The sequence below is a fragment of the Primulina huaijiensis genome, chromosome 5 (genome assembly GCF_012295235.1).
Source record: "Primulina huaijiensis isolate GDHJ02 chromosome 5, ASM1229523v2, whole genome shotgun sequence".
In the NCBI taxonomy this organism is placed as follows: domain Eukaryota; kingdom Viridiplantae; phylum Streptophyta; class Magnoliopsida; order Lamiales; family Gesneriaceae; genus Primulina; species Primulina huaijiensis.
Genome location: NC_133310.1, coordinates 3311280 through 3326150, shown reverse-complemented (window position 1 = coordinate 3326150; position 14871 = coordinate 3311280). Strand labels below are relative to the sequence as shown.

General features: G+C 33.8%; 3 protein-coding genes across 3 annotated transcripts; 2 read left to right on the top strand and 1 right to left on the bottom strand.

The window, feature by feature from the left end:
• Positions 1-480: 480 nt before the first annotated feature.
• LOC140976366 (uncharacterized) lies at positions 481-3467 on the top strand. The gene is made up of 5 exons (XM_073440472.1): positions 481-683; positions 1951-2029; positions 2768-2881; positions 2989-3090; positions 3189-3467. Exons 1-5 carry the CDS (start codon positions 586-588, stop codon positions 3231-3233), a joined length of 438 nt encoding a protein of 145 aa, XP_073296573.1. The 5' UTR covers positions 481-585; the 3' UTR covers positions 3234-3467.
• Positions 3468-6257: 2790 nt separating this feature from the next.
• On the top strand, positions 6258-9460 carry LOC140976365 (probable alpha,alpha-trehalose-phosphate synthase [UDP-forming] 11). Its single transcript, XM_073440471.1, has 3 exons — positions 6258-8615; positions 8690-8963; positions 9056-9460. Exons 1-3 carry the CDS (start codon positions 6628-6630, stop codon positions 9347-9349), a joined length of 2556 nt encoding a protein of 851 aa, XP_073296572.1. The 5' UTR covers positions 6258-6627; the 3' UTR covers positions 9350-9460.
• Positions 9461-13125: 3665 nt separating this feature from the next.
• Positions 13126-14530, bottom strand: LOC140976364 (zinc finger protein CONSTANS-LIKE 5-like). The gene is made up of 2 exons (XM_073440469.1): positions 13722-14530; positions 13126-13637 (listed from the first exon to the last, which is right to left on the bottom strand). Exons 1-2 carry the CDS (start codon positions 14433-14435, stop codon positions 13284-13286), a joined length of 1068 nt encoding a protein of 355 aa, XP_073296570.1. The 5' UTR covers positions 14436-14530; the 3' UTR covers positions 13126-13283.
• Between the last annotated feature and the right edge of the window lie 341 nt (positions 14531-14871).

The window sequence follows — 14871 nt, the reverse complement described above, 5'->3', positions numbered from 1 at the left end:
GCATTATTTGGTTATTTTATTGTTGTTTTTGGAGCACAATTTGATTTCTTAACTTATTAGATAATATATATTTTTTTGTTATAAAATCACCATGGTTGGTTTTGTAAAATGAATCTATTTTCTAGTGAGGCGTGCACAAATATTTATAATTGTGCATAATTATCTTTAAGTTATTTTTATTTAAATTATTTATTTATATGTTTTATTATTCTGTTACAGATGGTTACCACGTATCATCTTAGACAACCTTAATATCTAATACACAATGCTTTTACTGTTCATGTTAAACAAAATCCCCTTACAAAAATGTTACTGTGAGTTATATTACACTGATTCAAAAAAAGTCCAAAATTCAACAATTTCATCCGAAGCTGGATTGACAAAACCACAAGATAAGGCCAACTATTTTAGATATATCAACGGCCACGATCGACTGGGTTTATCTGCGCCGTGCTATTTTTATTACAAAAATGTTGAATCATACTGCAGCAGTGGATACAAAGATTCCTACGTTTCCAACCAATCACAATCCTTCCAGCCATTATAACAATAAAATCTGAATCATTCCTCGAAAAGATAGGAAATATGTTGTCTTCTTTAACACTGTCCATTATGGATGGGGCCGTTGTGTTCTCCGCTCGCCGCTTATCTTCATCTAATTCTCGGCCTCCAACAACGTTTAGGTAAGTCTTTTGCCAATTTTTTGTTGCCCGTTCTTTATTAGCCGTCAGTTTTTTTTATTCGTTCATCCCATGAGCTTGGGGATGGACCTAAGTTGTAATCTTTACAGAGCACACTGGGCGAACGGTTTTAGGCTCATAAATGTCGGCAGATTGTGGTTCTTGAAGTTAATTTAAGAGCTTGGCTATCTGTTCCCCAGGCCCGAATTTGTAATCTTTCTTTGTACGACTAAGCAGATGAGATCTGAATATTTTTCATTGATTACTGATTTTCATCAGCAGCTTTGAGTTTTTCTTGTTTTATTCCCATTTCTTGAAAGGGCTGGACATGTCAAAGATAGTTGTTTTGGGATTACTTTCACCTAATTTGAATTTGTGTGAGCTAGCCGCATATTGTATTTAGTGATGAGAGATTATTTCGAAATTTGGATAGGGTGCGAATGAATTCCAAGGCACGTTTATAACACTTTCTTTTAAGAATAGTTTTCTCCTTCACTTTGGTCACAAGAATGTGAAAATTTTCTTACAATGGAATAATTCTGTATTTGTATGTGACTAAATCAAATCAGAATCTGAATCAATTTCTTGAACTAATAATGCCATATATATATAAATGAAACATTGATTCAGAACGGACTTGACTCTTCATTAAACAGTGCACCCTTTCATGAAAACGAATCATGAAACAATGTGTTGTTTCCAAATAGTTGTCTTACCTCTTGCGAAAGGTTGCGTGGATTTTGAATAGCTTTTGGGGGCGTTGCTCCCAAGCCCCCACGACCTGACCAGGATAGTAACATTGTTCGTTGTCAACAAAATAAATTATGAAAAAATGTTCTAACATTTAGTGCAAAATAATGGAATATGTGAAGGGGTGGACCAGGATTCTTGGGCCACGAGACATGCAAGTGAAGTTTATCCCTGTTAGCGCTTGCCCCTGTTCGTTTTGTTGCTGAATATGTTAGTTTATATCTTGTTCTATACTTCAAATTTTTTTTACCTAATCTTTTAGTTACCTTTGTGGTAAGCTGTACTAAGTTTTTGTGAGTGTAATAGTAAGTTAATTAGTGAATGATGTTATCCTTATGAACACTCGCCACTGCTCCGTCCGACTGAGAATATGGTTGCTAATATTTTGTCACCTGATCTCAGTGTGAGCTTTATCGAAATCTGCAACGATTTTAATAAGTATTTAAATAAAAAATTTAGTGAATAATCTTTGTTTTTTCAGTTGGCAGTTCAATCCTTCCAATTCCCCTTCCTTTTGCAGGTGGGAATTCAGAAGAAAACAAGATACAAGACTGCATCCTCGAAGGAGTCAAGTGATCCTTGTATTGGCGAATCCAAATGTATGCACCAACCAAGGCTTCTGCATATATAATACCAATTTAATGGTTTGAATATGCTCAAAGCTGTTTTTAGGTATGTGATTGGTGGCTTTCAACCAGCATGTTGGTGTCCAATTTAGAAGAGATTGCTTGAACGTGATTATTTGTTTTATCGTCACCCAAGTCAATAGGTTGTTAAAACTAACTAGCCCTTAATTTGTTGTTTCGATACTAAATAAGATGCACTTGACTTTTGAGGTTGTCTTTCATGCTATATAGTTTGTTCTTAAGTTGTCCTTAGCGAGAGGCATGATGGGTCATTTATTAGGGAATAGTTTGTTAAGAAACCAAGCATTTGCTGCTTATTCAACTGCTGATATCCGTCATTGGACCCCCTCTTTTCAAAGAAGGTTTTGAAGAAACCAGTTTTTGCTGTTCTTTGAGCTAGTTAAAGCTAGGGAAACTCGTGGAGCTACGAGTCAATCTTTGTAATTTGTATGGAGACATGTGAGTTTGCACTTTTGCTGGTATAGGTTCGTGTACATATTGTATTAATGGAAAGAATTACCATTTTATGTTTTTGTTTTGCTTATTTTATATGATAAAAGATATATTTACTCTTCAAAATGGATGAAGAATCAAATAAATTTCTAATTGAAGGGGTGTATCTTTCAGTAAGGTGGATTTCTGTCAAATGCAACGATAGTATCATATTTGCTAATCAGTAACAAAAATTTCATCTTTTTGACTCTCATATAGGTATCTCCAGACAAAGGAAATTCAAAGAAAGAAGTGGTCATGGTCGATCCATTGGAAGCCAAGCGATTGGCATCAAAACAAATGGCTCAAATCAAAGCAAAAGAGAAACTCAGAGTAAGTTGATAACAATGTTATCGAAAGTTTTCTTCTTTATTAGTTATTACATATTTGAGACGTTCCATATCTATGTTCGTGACAATGACTCGACGAGGTCACCCCAGAAACAACGCCAAATTGAAGCAATCAATGGTGCTTGGGCCATGATCGGTCTTACAGCAGGATTGGTCATTGAAGGTGGAACCGGTAAAAGCATTATAGCTCAGGTAAGACCATACCCTTACTCGTTCATTAAGATGGATATTTCTTGGTAAATGTAACAAAGTTCGAGTCGTTTTGCTTCTTCAATTTGTTCTTATCACAGTTGGCTGGATACTGGGCGGCTTTTATCGGGTTTTTTGTGAGATAAGTTTTGGCTCGGGTTTAATATACAGCTGATTTTAACTAATCACTCTCATCGGTTCTGCTCCAAACTGATTCCTTGAAAATGGCAGGGTGAAACTGAAGTTCTTGGTTGTTTTACAGTGTTGTAAATGTGATACGACGATATCTTGTTCCCAACTTACTCTACATTTGCACGCCAAAACTATTTCTTCTGATAAAATTGTTCAATTTTTTTTATGTATATAGTGAATAATTATTTATTTATTTATACATTGTTATTGAATGGAGGTAAGTCTTAGGGGGGGTGTAAACGAACTTTTCTAAGGCAGGAAAATATTTAATTCGTCTTCGAATTTGAGTCGAACTCAGCATGTTCGAATGTTTTCGATTCAAACTATACTAATTGATAATTCGTGAGCCGCTCTTAAAACTTGATATTTTATTGATGTAACATAAATATGTATGATTATGAGCTTTTCGAGTATTTATTTTCGAGAAATAGTTTGAATAATTTATGAACATTTCGAACCGAATTTGAACTTGAACACTGATTAAACCGAAATCGATAAAAAAATTTAATTTTTTCGAATTTCAAATCAAGCTCAGACTAATTCCAATCTTAGAATTTTCATAATATTTCATTGATTTATCCCTATATTCAAGTTCCTAAAAGGGAGCATGGCAGTCATCAACAAAGAAACTACTTTGAATTGACCCAAAGACCATTTTTCCAACGTTAGAAAAATAATTAATTACTTGATCAACGAAGGGTGGGAAGAAGTTCTAGTGCACACTTTTTTTAAAAAAATTTCAGCTTTGTAAACCACACCTAATAACACGTTAATAAAGTCAAAGTTTCTGTTCTGCATAATTTTTGATAAATAATTAAAAAGCCGAAGACCGTAATTTAGTTCATCATTCAAGTCTTGAATCAAACTTCGTAAAAATCTAATTGAATGCTCATTCCGGTAAATAATATACAATACAATTCTTGTCTGCCTTCGTTCACTCAGTTAGAGTGTTCTCAAATTCCAAGTCAGGTGTGACTCATCAAATACCACCGCACACGAAAAGCTACTAGTGGATAGCCCCCGGAGGGCAGCAGTAAAACAAAGAATTAACTAAGCTAAACCAACAAACACAGGTTCTCTCCCAGAGACAGAGTTCTCTCCCCTCTGGGAGAGAACCCTAGCGATAAGAGGGCTATTATCCTTATTAAAAAAAATATCAGCCTCTATTAATAAAATGAGTAGGTCTCATATGAGATCGTCTCACGGATCTTAATCTGTAAGACGGGTCAACCCTACTCATATAAAAAAAAAAAAGTAATACTTTTTCATGGATGACCCAAATAAGAGATCCGTGTCACAAATACGACCCGTGAGACCGTCTCACACAAGTTTTTGCCTAATAAAATAAATCTATTAAGCGAGATGAACAAATTATTGAAAAGCTTCTATAAAAATTTAGTTCAAGGGGACAAGTAATTTCGACGTTTCATTATTTTTTCAAAAATGCACTTTTATCATAAATAATTTTCATAATTTTAATTTACCGACTAATTCAACGGATTATAATTCATTTGAATTTGATGCATACAGATCAAAATTTTTTCATAAAATATGTTTTTAACATATAGTAAGTTTTTATGTAAAATATAATTTTTCTGGATTATTATCTATACTATTTATTAAAATGAGACCATCTTCACCAACTAATTTTGATATGGTCGTAAAACTTTTTCTGTACGTAATTTCAAAAGTAGTTGTAGATAATCTCACTCAAACAAAACAACAATATTTTATAATCAATTAATTAGCTGCATGATGGAACATTCATCGCGTTTTTATAAATTAAGTGAATTAAAAATTTAAAAAAATTTTGATAGAATTAATAATTTTTTAAAACTATATTTCATTTTCCTACGTGAAATGGTGGAAATTTACAATCACGTGAGGGTAATATATTTTTGTAAGTACAAAATTAAATAAATAAAATTCAAAATTCAAAACAGGATAAAGTGGGTCCGACTTTCAAATTTGAAAGCAGTCAACCGTATGTTTTCTCCTTACGTGTCGTCAGTCTTTAATTATATGATACAAAGTCAAAGTCTCAAGGTCACCTGCCGATCCTCGCCGTCCATCGTGGGTAATTAATCAAAGTAAAAATTGGTCATCCACTCCGAAACTCGACACGCATCATTTGACCAATGAAAAAGGATTTGCGAGTAAATGAATTGAAAAAGAAATTAAAAATCAAATTTTTTTTCATTACCTTATATTTTTATTATTGTTTTAATATAATAATATTATATTAATTAAGAAACATGCATTAGAAGACTTGTATGGTAAGAATGTCATTTTTGATACGGCAAATAAAAGTTGTGTTTATTTATTTTTTATTGTTATTATTATTATTATTATATATAATCAGACACACACACACACACACAACCAAATGGAAATAAGAATATATTGGATAAGAAAAAGCGCAATATAGTATAGCACAAGTATTTTTGGTAACGGATAAAAGTTTGAGTTAAATATATTGGAAATAAGAATATGTTGGATAAGAAAATGGGTATAAAAGCTTTAAAAACTTGTGTGAGACGGTCTCACGAGTCGTATTTTCTGATACGGATATCTTATTTGGATCATCCAGAAAAAGTATTACTTTTTATACTAAGAATATTATTTTTTATTGTGAATATCGGTAGGATTGACTCGTCTCAAATATAAAGATTCGTAAGACCGTCTCACAATAGACATACTTTTGACGGAGGAAAATATGGACTTTTATGTTATATCACCAAATAAATAAATAAATATTAAACCGTTCACACATAATCATATTTTACATGTTCATATTAACTTTATATATTTAAAATAATCCATTATTATATATTGAATAAGAAGGAAAACTCGTTTGAAATCATCATATATATATATATATATACACACACACACACACACATATACATACACACACACGCACAATATAAAGGTGGATTTGTAAATCTTGGGTGTCAAATTTCAAACTAATGTAGATCAGAGTACCATATTTGTAAGTCGATCCATCTTCCTTCGTTCTTATCCTCACCGCCGCTGAATAACAAAAAAAATCAATAACAATAATAATAATTTTTAAAATTTCAAACTTGCCTTGAATATTTATCGTTCGCATCTATGAAAATCTCCATATTCGAAAACTCCTTACTTCCTATGTAAAGCTCCATGAACCACAACCTCGTAGCTTTCGATTTTTAGCCCCATATGCAGTATAACATGCTGACACACACATTACCTAACAAATGATAAAAACCCGTTTGTCTAATCTTAATCTTGTTTCATTTCAAGTACATTTGAGAGTTTTTCTGTTTTATCCACTCGAGAAAATCCCAAGATTTTGTTTTTCTCATCATGTTGTCGAGATCTTATTTTAATCTCTTGAACTTCGAGGACTATTCGGGTATTGGTGACCGAACCCGGATTCCGAAAGTGATTTCCGTACCAGGGATCATTTCAGATTTTGAAAGTGAAAGTGATGTTGAAAGCCCGGAATCTTTTCCATTCTCTCCTGTCAGTAAAAAGAGGAGAATAATTGTGGCCAACCAGCTGCCTTTAAAGTGTTACAAAGATTCTTCTCAAGGTAAAAAATGGTGCTTTGATTGGGATAAAGATGCCGTATCTTTGCAACTGAGGGATGGTTTTTCATCGGATGTGGAGGTTGTCCATGTGGGCTGTTTATCTGTGGATATTGATTTATCAGAACAAGAAGAGGTGTCTCAGTTATTATTTGATAAGTTCAAATGTGTGCCGACTTTCTTGTCTTCCGATTTGGTTAACAAGTTTTATCATGGTTTTTGTAAGCATTATTTGTGGCCTTTGTTTCATTATATGCTGCCTTTGTCACCGAATTATGGGGTCGGGTTTGATAAAGCCTGGTGGCGAGCTTATGTATCAGCGAACAAGATCTTTGCTGACAAAGTTATGGAAGTGATTAATCCAGATGAGGATTATGTTTGGGTGCATGATTATCATCTCATGGTTTTTCCAACTTTCTTGAGAAAGATGTATCATCGGATAAAACTCGGATTTTTCCTTCACATCCCTTTTCCTTCGTCGGAAATGTATCGAACGTTACCTGTCAGAGAGGAGATTTTGAGGGCTCTTCTGAATTGTGATCTCATCGGATTCCATACTTTTGATTATGCTAGGCATTTCTTGTCATGTTGTGGTAGGATGCTTGGATTGGACTACCAATCCAAGCGGGGTTATATTGGACTGGATTACTTCGGTAGAACTATTAGTATTAAGATCCTCCCCATTGGGGTTCACATGGGTCAAATTCAATCTCTCATGGCACTACCAGATACCACGAATAAAGTAAGGGAATTAAAGGAAAAATATGATGGGAAAATTGTGTTGTTAGGTATAGATGATATGGACATGTTCAAGGGGATAAGTTTGAAGTTTATGGCATTGGGGCTGGTTTTGGATGAGAATCCCATTTATAGGGGACGTGTGGTTTTAGTTCAGATCATGAATGCACCGAGGAGTCGAGGGGAGGATATTCAAGAAGTTCAGAATGAGATGACGAAAATTGCAACCGAGGTTAATCAAAAGCATGGTAAGCCGGGGTATGAGCCAATTGTTTGTCTCAATGGGCCAGTGTCCTCTCAAGAAAAAGTCGCATATTATGCCATATCAGAATGTGTTGTGGTTAATGCCATTCGAGATGGAATGAATCTGATGCCATATAAGTACACTGTATCTAGACAAGGCAGCCCCGAGTTAGACAAAGCTTTAGGACTTCACGGTTCTGCCACACCTAGGAAGAGTGTTACTATAGTATCAGAATTCATCGGCTGTTCTCCATCCCTCAGTGGTGCCATCCGGGTAAATCCTTGGGATATTAATAGCGTGACCGAGGCCATGGTTTCAGGAATCAAGATGACCGACTCTGAGAAAGAGTTGCGCCACGAGAAGCATTACAAGTACATTTTGTCGCATGACATTGCCTATTGGGCTAGGAGTTTCGATAAGGATCTTGAGAAAGCTTGTGCTGAGCAATACAACAAGAGGTGTTGGGGTATTGGATTCGGTTTGAATTCGAGAGTAATTGCATTGGGTCAGAATTTCAGGAAACTTTCTGTGGAACTTATCGTTGCTGCATATAACAGCATGAAGAACAGGCTTATACTTCTCGACTATGATGGTACTGTGATGCCACAAGATAGAGTGGACAAAACTCCAAGCCCTGAGGTCATATCGGTCTTGAACGATTTATGCAGTGACCCAAATAATATGGTGTTTATTGTTAGTGGCAGAGGAAAGGATTCATTGGGGAAGTGGTTCTCACAATGTGAGCGGCTTGGGCTATCAGCAGAACATGGTTATTTCACAAGGTGAGGAAATTTGATATTATGATGGGTTTGTTTCTGTATTTCATTGCTAAATTTGTTTCTTTAATTTCAACTAGGTGGAATAAGGTTTCTCCATGGGAATCTTGCGGATTAGCAGTTGACTTGGATTGGAGAAAGATTGTGTTACCCGTAATGGAACATTACACGGAGGCGACAGATGGTTCTTGGATTGAGATTAAGGAAAGTGCCTTAGTTTGGCACCATCAAGAAGCCGATCCTGATTTTGGTTCGTGGCAAGCGAAAGAACTTCTTGATCACTTGGAGAGCGTTCTTGCTAACGATCCCGTGGTTGTAAAACGTGGCCAGCAAATAGTCGAGGTGAAACCTCAGGTATGTATATTTTGGATAATGTATTTGATCATGTGTATTCTATTCGATCTTCAGAAATTTTTGTCAAGCGAAATGGAAATGACGTCTTGTAGGGCGTGAGCAAAGGCATGGTGGTAAAGAATGCAATAGAAACGATGCAGATCAAAGGGCAGCCGGCAGATTTTGTTCTGTGCATAGGCGATGACAGATCCGATGAAGACATGTTCGAGGCTATAGCAAGCTCGGTTGCCAACCGAGTATTGCCTGCAGCAGCAGAAGTATTTGCCTGCACCGTCGGCCAGAAACCAAGCATGGCAAAATATTATTTAGACGACACATTTGAAGTCATCAAAATGCTCCAGGGCCTTTCAGCTTTCGCATCAGCACAGAAATCTGGTCTAGTTTGAAGACAAAACGAGGTGGATAAAAAGCCAGAATCAGCTTCGAAACGAAGATTGAACTAGAGATCGAGGGAAATGCAGCTTTGTACAGAAGATCACAGATTTATAGTGCAACATTGCATCTTAGAATTCACACTAATTGGCCAAGAATTATTCTCAACAAAATTTTAAATTATATGTTTATTAAAAATATAAAATCAGTTTTCAAAGTTTGCAATTATTTCCACGTTTTATATATGTCATTATTGATGATTTTTTATTTTATATTTTGATGTAAGTATTCATTATTGCGGCGGAAAGCTAGCAACTCATGAATAGAAGCACTCAGAAATAGTATGGGAAGGAGTAATTCTCTTGTCTTTAATACTTATATATTTATTTTTAAATTACATGTTTTCATTATTTTTTCCCCAGAAAAATGGGTAATAAAAGAAAATAAATAAATATATTGTTGGCTAATCCATTTTCAGATGGAATTATTACAATGGAGCCACTTGTAATAACTAGCATGAAGTACATATCATTTGCGATTGATACAAATTATATATAATATGAATTAAAAAACATATATAAAAAGTTAAAATTTCAATCTTCAAAACTTGTATTATTAAACTAAACATATATAAAACAATATGAATTGAAACAAACTTAAAAAAATATTTATTCATCCACACTATATTAGGAAAAGTAAAAAAAATTTAGATATAGATAAAATGACATGAAGAATATATTAATAATATAGCTTATGTCAATTCAAATTTATAAGTTGACATCAATCATCTACTATCATTGTACATCTCATCAAATATATATCATAGAAATAAATAATAAGTACAATAAGGAAAAAAAAATTAAATAACACTTGAAAAAAAATACAACCAAACAAATAAATTAAATGAACTATTCTCTCCTCTTTTTGCACTTACCTATGTGCAATTGTTTAAGAGAAACCCGTGGGCAAAACTACGACTCCAAATACAATTTGAAGAAAATATCAAATATTTCAATTTAAGTCTGTATCATTTTACAAATACTCCCAACAACAATTGCAATAACGTGGAGCCTTTGTGAGTTTCAAAAAAATTATGCGGAGAAATAATGATTATAGCATCTAAATCTTGATTAGTATTAGTATTTAATTTGATATTCATGGTCATTAACATAAGAATAAATTGTGTTAGAAAATTAAAATTAATAAGAATAATATATAATATAATTTACATGTATGTCTTATGATATTAAAACTTTAAATTTATATCTCTAAGGATTTTTTCGATTTATGTAGATGATTTGATATTTTCAACAACTCAAGTAAAATAAAATAATTTTTAATATATTTAATTTTTAATGAACAATAATTATATTATAATGAAACGAAAATATAAATTTAATATTAACAAATATAAAATAAACAAATTAATAACGTAAATTAAATATGTAAGAACGAGCGTTTGTCGATTTATCAAAAGTTATAACTAGTGGTATCAGTGCAACCCGAGTCTTTTAAACCACACATCAGCACAAGTTTCACGTTCGAGTACTCTACTCAATAGGGACAAATATTGCACCCAACAATCTATAATATATTTTTTTCTCATTCACCTCTACTATTATTTTTCTTTAATAAATTGACTTCATTACTAAAAAGATTTTGGTATGTGAGGTTGAATATGATTATATTATATAACATTGTTTGTCTTATTATTGTTCAAATGTTGATAAATAGTGGTTGAATCAGATTAAATATAAGTAAATTTGATTTGAAAGGATGTAAATAAAATAATTCAGTTTAGATATTTATTTAACTTATATAATAATTAATTTGATTTGTAATGAAATGATTATAATTTAATTAGGAGAATGAAGTGATAGGGCAGCTGTTACTCCAGGTGGCGTGGAGACGGTATACTAAGAGGAGAAAGTTGGCCATGAGACGATGGCTGATGTTGCAAAATATATTAAATTGATTATGCCGTGAAAAAAAAAAGTCAAGTCTCGCCAATTTGTTGTTTTATAACTAATTTCCGTTAGAGTGAGTTTCATGTGAGATCGTCTCACAGATCTTAGTCTGTGAGACAGGCCAACCTTAATCATATTCACAATTAAAAGTAATACTCTTAGTATAAAAAATAATATTTTTTCATGGATGACCCAAATAAGAGATCTGTCTCACAAATACGACCCGTGAGACCGTCTCACACAAGTTTTTGTCTTTGCGTTATATTCGGCTTATTTTGCCTCTGGATTCAAATATTTAGATTTGAGAAAGCGATGATTTATAGATTTGAAAGTCATTATATTAAAAACATAAAAGTTAACAATATGAGATTTCAAATCTATCAAGTGAATCTGTTCAAACAAACCAATTGATTTTTTTGTTATGAATTTGAAATTTCTCCAAATATAACATTGGAGATTTAATCTTTGCTAGACCCAAACTTTCATATGCTTTTTTCAGTGTGTAAATGTAATGTACATAGATGTCTATTAGATATTTGAAGGTTAATTTATAATAAAGATAAACAATTATAATATATAAAAAATATTTAACCTTTGATGTTCTATCAAAATTAGATAATCAAGGAAAGAAAGGTACAAATCTATTTTTATCCAGTGTTATAAAAAGCCCGCTTAAGTTTGGAGCTCGACAAACACGCCCCGCTTCGAAGAAAAGCGGAAAAAAGCGATCAAACAATAGTTTGATTAATCGTATCTGTTTATTTTTAAATTTTTTATTTTGAAGGTATGTCTTTTTATTTTAAAATAATAAAGTATGTTTATAATTTAGATGTTTATTTTTAAGTTTTAATCATGATTAAGCGTGTCTGACAATGATTTGACAAATATTTAGTATTTTTTTAATTTGATATAGTTGCAAAAACAAATAAAGATTGTAATTTTGATATTTTTTTGTTTTTATAAATATGAAAATTAATGCATCATATTTAAATTTATCATATTTATGTATTATTTTATCTATTTAATTGTTTGAAATAATTAAAATTACACTAAAGATAAAATACATTTTTTCACGCTTAAGTTCATATTAATCTCACTTAAGCTTGAAAAGCTTGGAGCTCAACATCGAGACACTTCACGTTTTTTGGAACCTTGATTTTTATCATATTATATCCCTGCCACATGTCTTGTTTAATGACACCTTTGATTGGACGACATTTTTAATGAAACATAGGAAGATATTCTAATTGTTGTAAGAAATATAGTAAAGAAAATATAACACCCAGCTTCGATTTATTCCACGCTTGGAAACAAATATAAATGGAAATTGCATCATATTTCGACAAGTCTTTTTCATCTATCGAAATCTCATTGTGCACAAAGTTTGACTAGATATCTTGAAATACATCCAAAAATACAACCAAAAAAAGAAATTTCATTTGTTCTAATATACCAGTAAAACCGAATTTCAAATTCATTGCCTATGAATAATAATGTATGGTTTGAAACTGAAACTAATTGTTGCTAAATCACGATCTGTGGACGCTATTAAGCTGATTTGGTAACCGTCTAAATCTTGTCAAACATATTTAATTGTATGTATCATGTGACATCGTCTCACGTATCTTAATCTGTGAGATAGATCAACTCTACCTATATTCACAGTAAAAAATAATATTCTTAGCATAAAAAATAATATATTTTCATGGATAACTCAAATAAGATATCTGTCTCACAAATACGATCCGTAATATCGTCTCACACAAATTTTTGTTATATATATCCACAATTTCACTTTAATAATCATACAACGAAACTCAAAATAAAGCAAAGTTGACCAAACTATTGCCTAATGAAGGAAGAGAAGCCAGTTGTCCTGGAATTTACGATGAGACAAAAAAGATGCAGGAATGGCGTTCAATTATTTCATATTTTATAATATATAATATTATTAATAAACCTAATTCAATCTCAAGCCGAATTAGAACGACATAAAGACATCGTATCTGGCATCGAAGACATAATCAGGTGAGCCGGAGATGAAAACCGGTTCGCCTTCCAGTTCCAGCTCGCCGTCGGTTCTCTTGGCGAACCGGCCTTTGACTCTTGGCCTGGTTTCGGCGTACGCTTTCCGGGAAGCGTATCGGATGGTTTTCTGGAATCTTCGATTCTTTCGTTTCTCCCTGTACCTCAACACCCTGGCTTCTCTGTCCAGTCCTAAGGCAGGGAAACCTTGATTTCCGCTAAGATCGACCACGGAATTCATGACGTTGCTCGGAAAAGAGTACGATATGTCGTCGGGGACAACACCTAAATCCATGGACGATGATGAGACCTGAAAGATTAAATAATAAAATTCAATGAGGATCACTGACAATTTAACTTGGATGGAAAATAAAAGAATACGTATTAAATTTACACTGTGGCTTAGAGATGAGGTGGTGTAGCTGCTGTTGTAAGAATTAACGTTGGATGTCGTGAAGTCGATCTCGAGTCGGTTATCGGATGAGTAGACGTTCTGGGGTGAAAGAGACGGCACCGGCGGTTTGGTGGTTGTTTGTACAGGGACAACACAGTCGCCGAGAAGGTGTGACGAGATTTGCTGAGAGATTTCGAAATCCAGGAGCTGATCTGATTCAGATAACAAGAATTCAATGGATTTAACGTCCGGGCTTTCAGCAGGAAGTTTTGTTGGTATCCATGATGATGCGTTGGTCAAAAGGTCTGCCTGTTCTACGCCGCCGCTGCTGTTGGGGTTGTAGATGGACACAAACGGCGCAGCGGCGGACTTCAAGACAACAGATTCGGCATTCTCGTAAAAGGGAACAACCGGCGTCCGGTCGTGGCGGCGGGCTAGGGGGTTTGCAGAGTGTATATCGCTGTCGCAGTCGGAACAAAGCACGGCGGCGTCAGCTTTACAGACGACGACAGCAGCGGCCTGTTCGCACACCTCGCACATCCAGACGCGCTCGTGTTTTGTGTTGGAAACATGTAGCTTGGAATCGCAGGCGATACACAAGAAGGCAGAGTCAGACCTACAGAATAGCAGCGCCGCCGCTGATTCGCAATAGTCGCAGCTCCTGGCCGGCGGAAAATACTTGGTCCCCGGTCCTCCATCTCCATGCATGGACATTTCAGCTGTAAATCTGGATCTTCTCTTGGAAAATGATGGTGATGAGTAAGCGTGAAATAGTGGGATGTATGGGTGCCAGTTTCCATAGCAGAGTGTGTATCTATATCCGAGTCACAGATAGAACTATTCTGGACACGTGGATATGTTTTCAGCCACATAAATGTTTCCTTTTTAAGACCAGATTAAAAGTTATATATTAAACTACAAAATAAATTTAAAATAATAAAATTATATTAAATATATTTTTAATCCAAATAAAATAATAAATATATTTTATAACTCAATTTATATATATTACATTTTTCTTTATATTCAGCTATTGTTGTCAGTTATAGGTACCGGCATAGGGCCCACAATTTGGAATTCTTTGAAATATCGTTTAGTTCTATTTTATTAATTATGCATCTATGTTTTTTTTTCTTTTTTTAAAAATCTA

Excerpts from the sequence above, each read along its gene's own strand:
- LOC140976366 (XM_073440472.1), top strand. The coding sequence starts at position 586 with ATGTTGTCTTCTTTAACACTGTCCATTATGGATGGGGCCGTTGTGTTC. Across the intron at positions 2,030-2,767 it reads TTGTATTGGCGAATCCAAAT|GTATCTCCAGACAAAGGAAA; the intron begins GTATGCACCAAC and ends ACTCTCATATAG. Across the intron at positions 3,091-3,188 it reads GTAAAAGCATTATAGCTCAG|TTGGCTGGATACTGGGCGGC; the intron begins GTAAGACCATAC and ends TTCTTATCACAG.
- LOC140976365 (XM_073440471.1), top strand. The coding sequence starts at position 6,628 with ATGTTGTCGAGATCTTATTTTAATCTCTTGAACTTCGAGGACTATTCG. Across the intron at positions 8,616-8,689 it reads GAACATGGTTATTTCACAAG|GTGGAATAAGGTTTCTCCAT; the intron begins GTGAGGAAATTT and ends AATTTCAACTAG. Across the intron at positions 8,964-9,055 it reads TAGTCGAGGTGAAACCTCAG|GGCGTGAGCAAAGGCATGGT; the intron begins GTATGTATATTT and ends GACGTCTTGTAG.
- LOC140976364 (XM_073440469.1), bottom strand. The coding sequence starts at position 14,435 with ATGTCCATGCATGGAGATGGAGGACCGGGGACCAAGTATTTTCCGCCG. Across the intron at positions 13,638-13,721 it reads CCTCATCTCTAAGCCACAGT|GTCTCATCATCGTCCATGGA; the intron begins GTAAATTTAATA and ends TTAATCTTTCAG.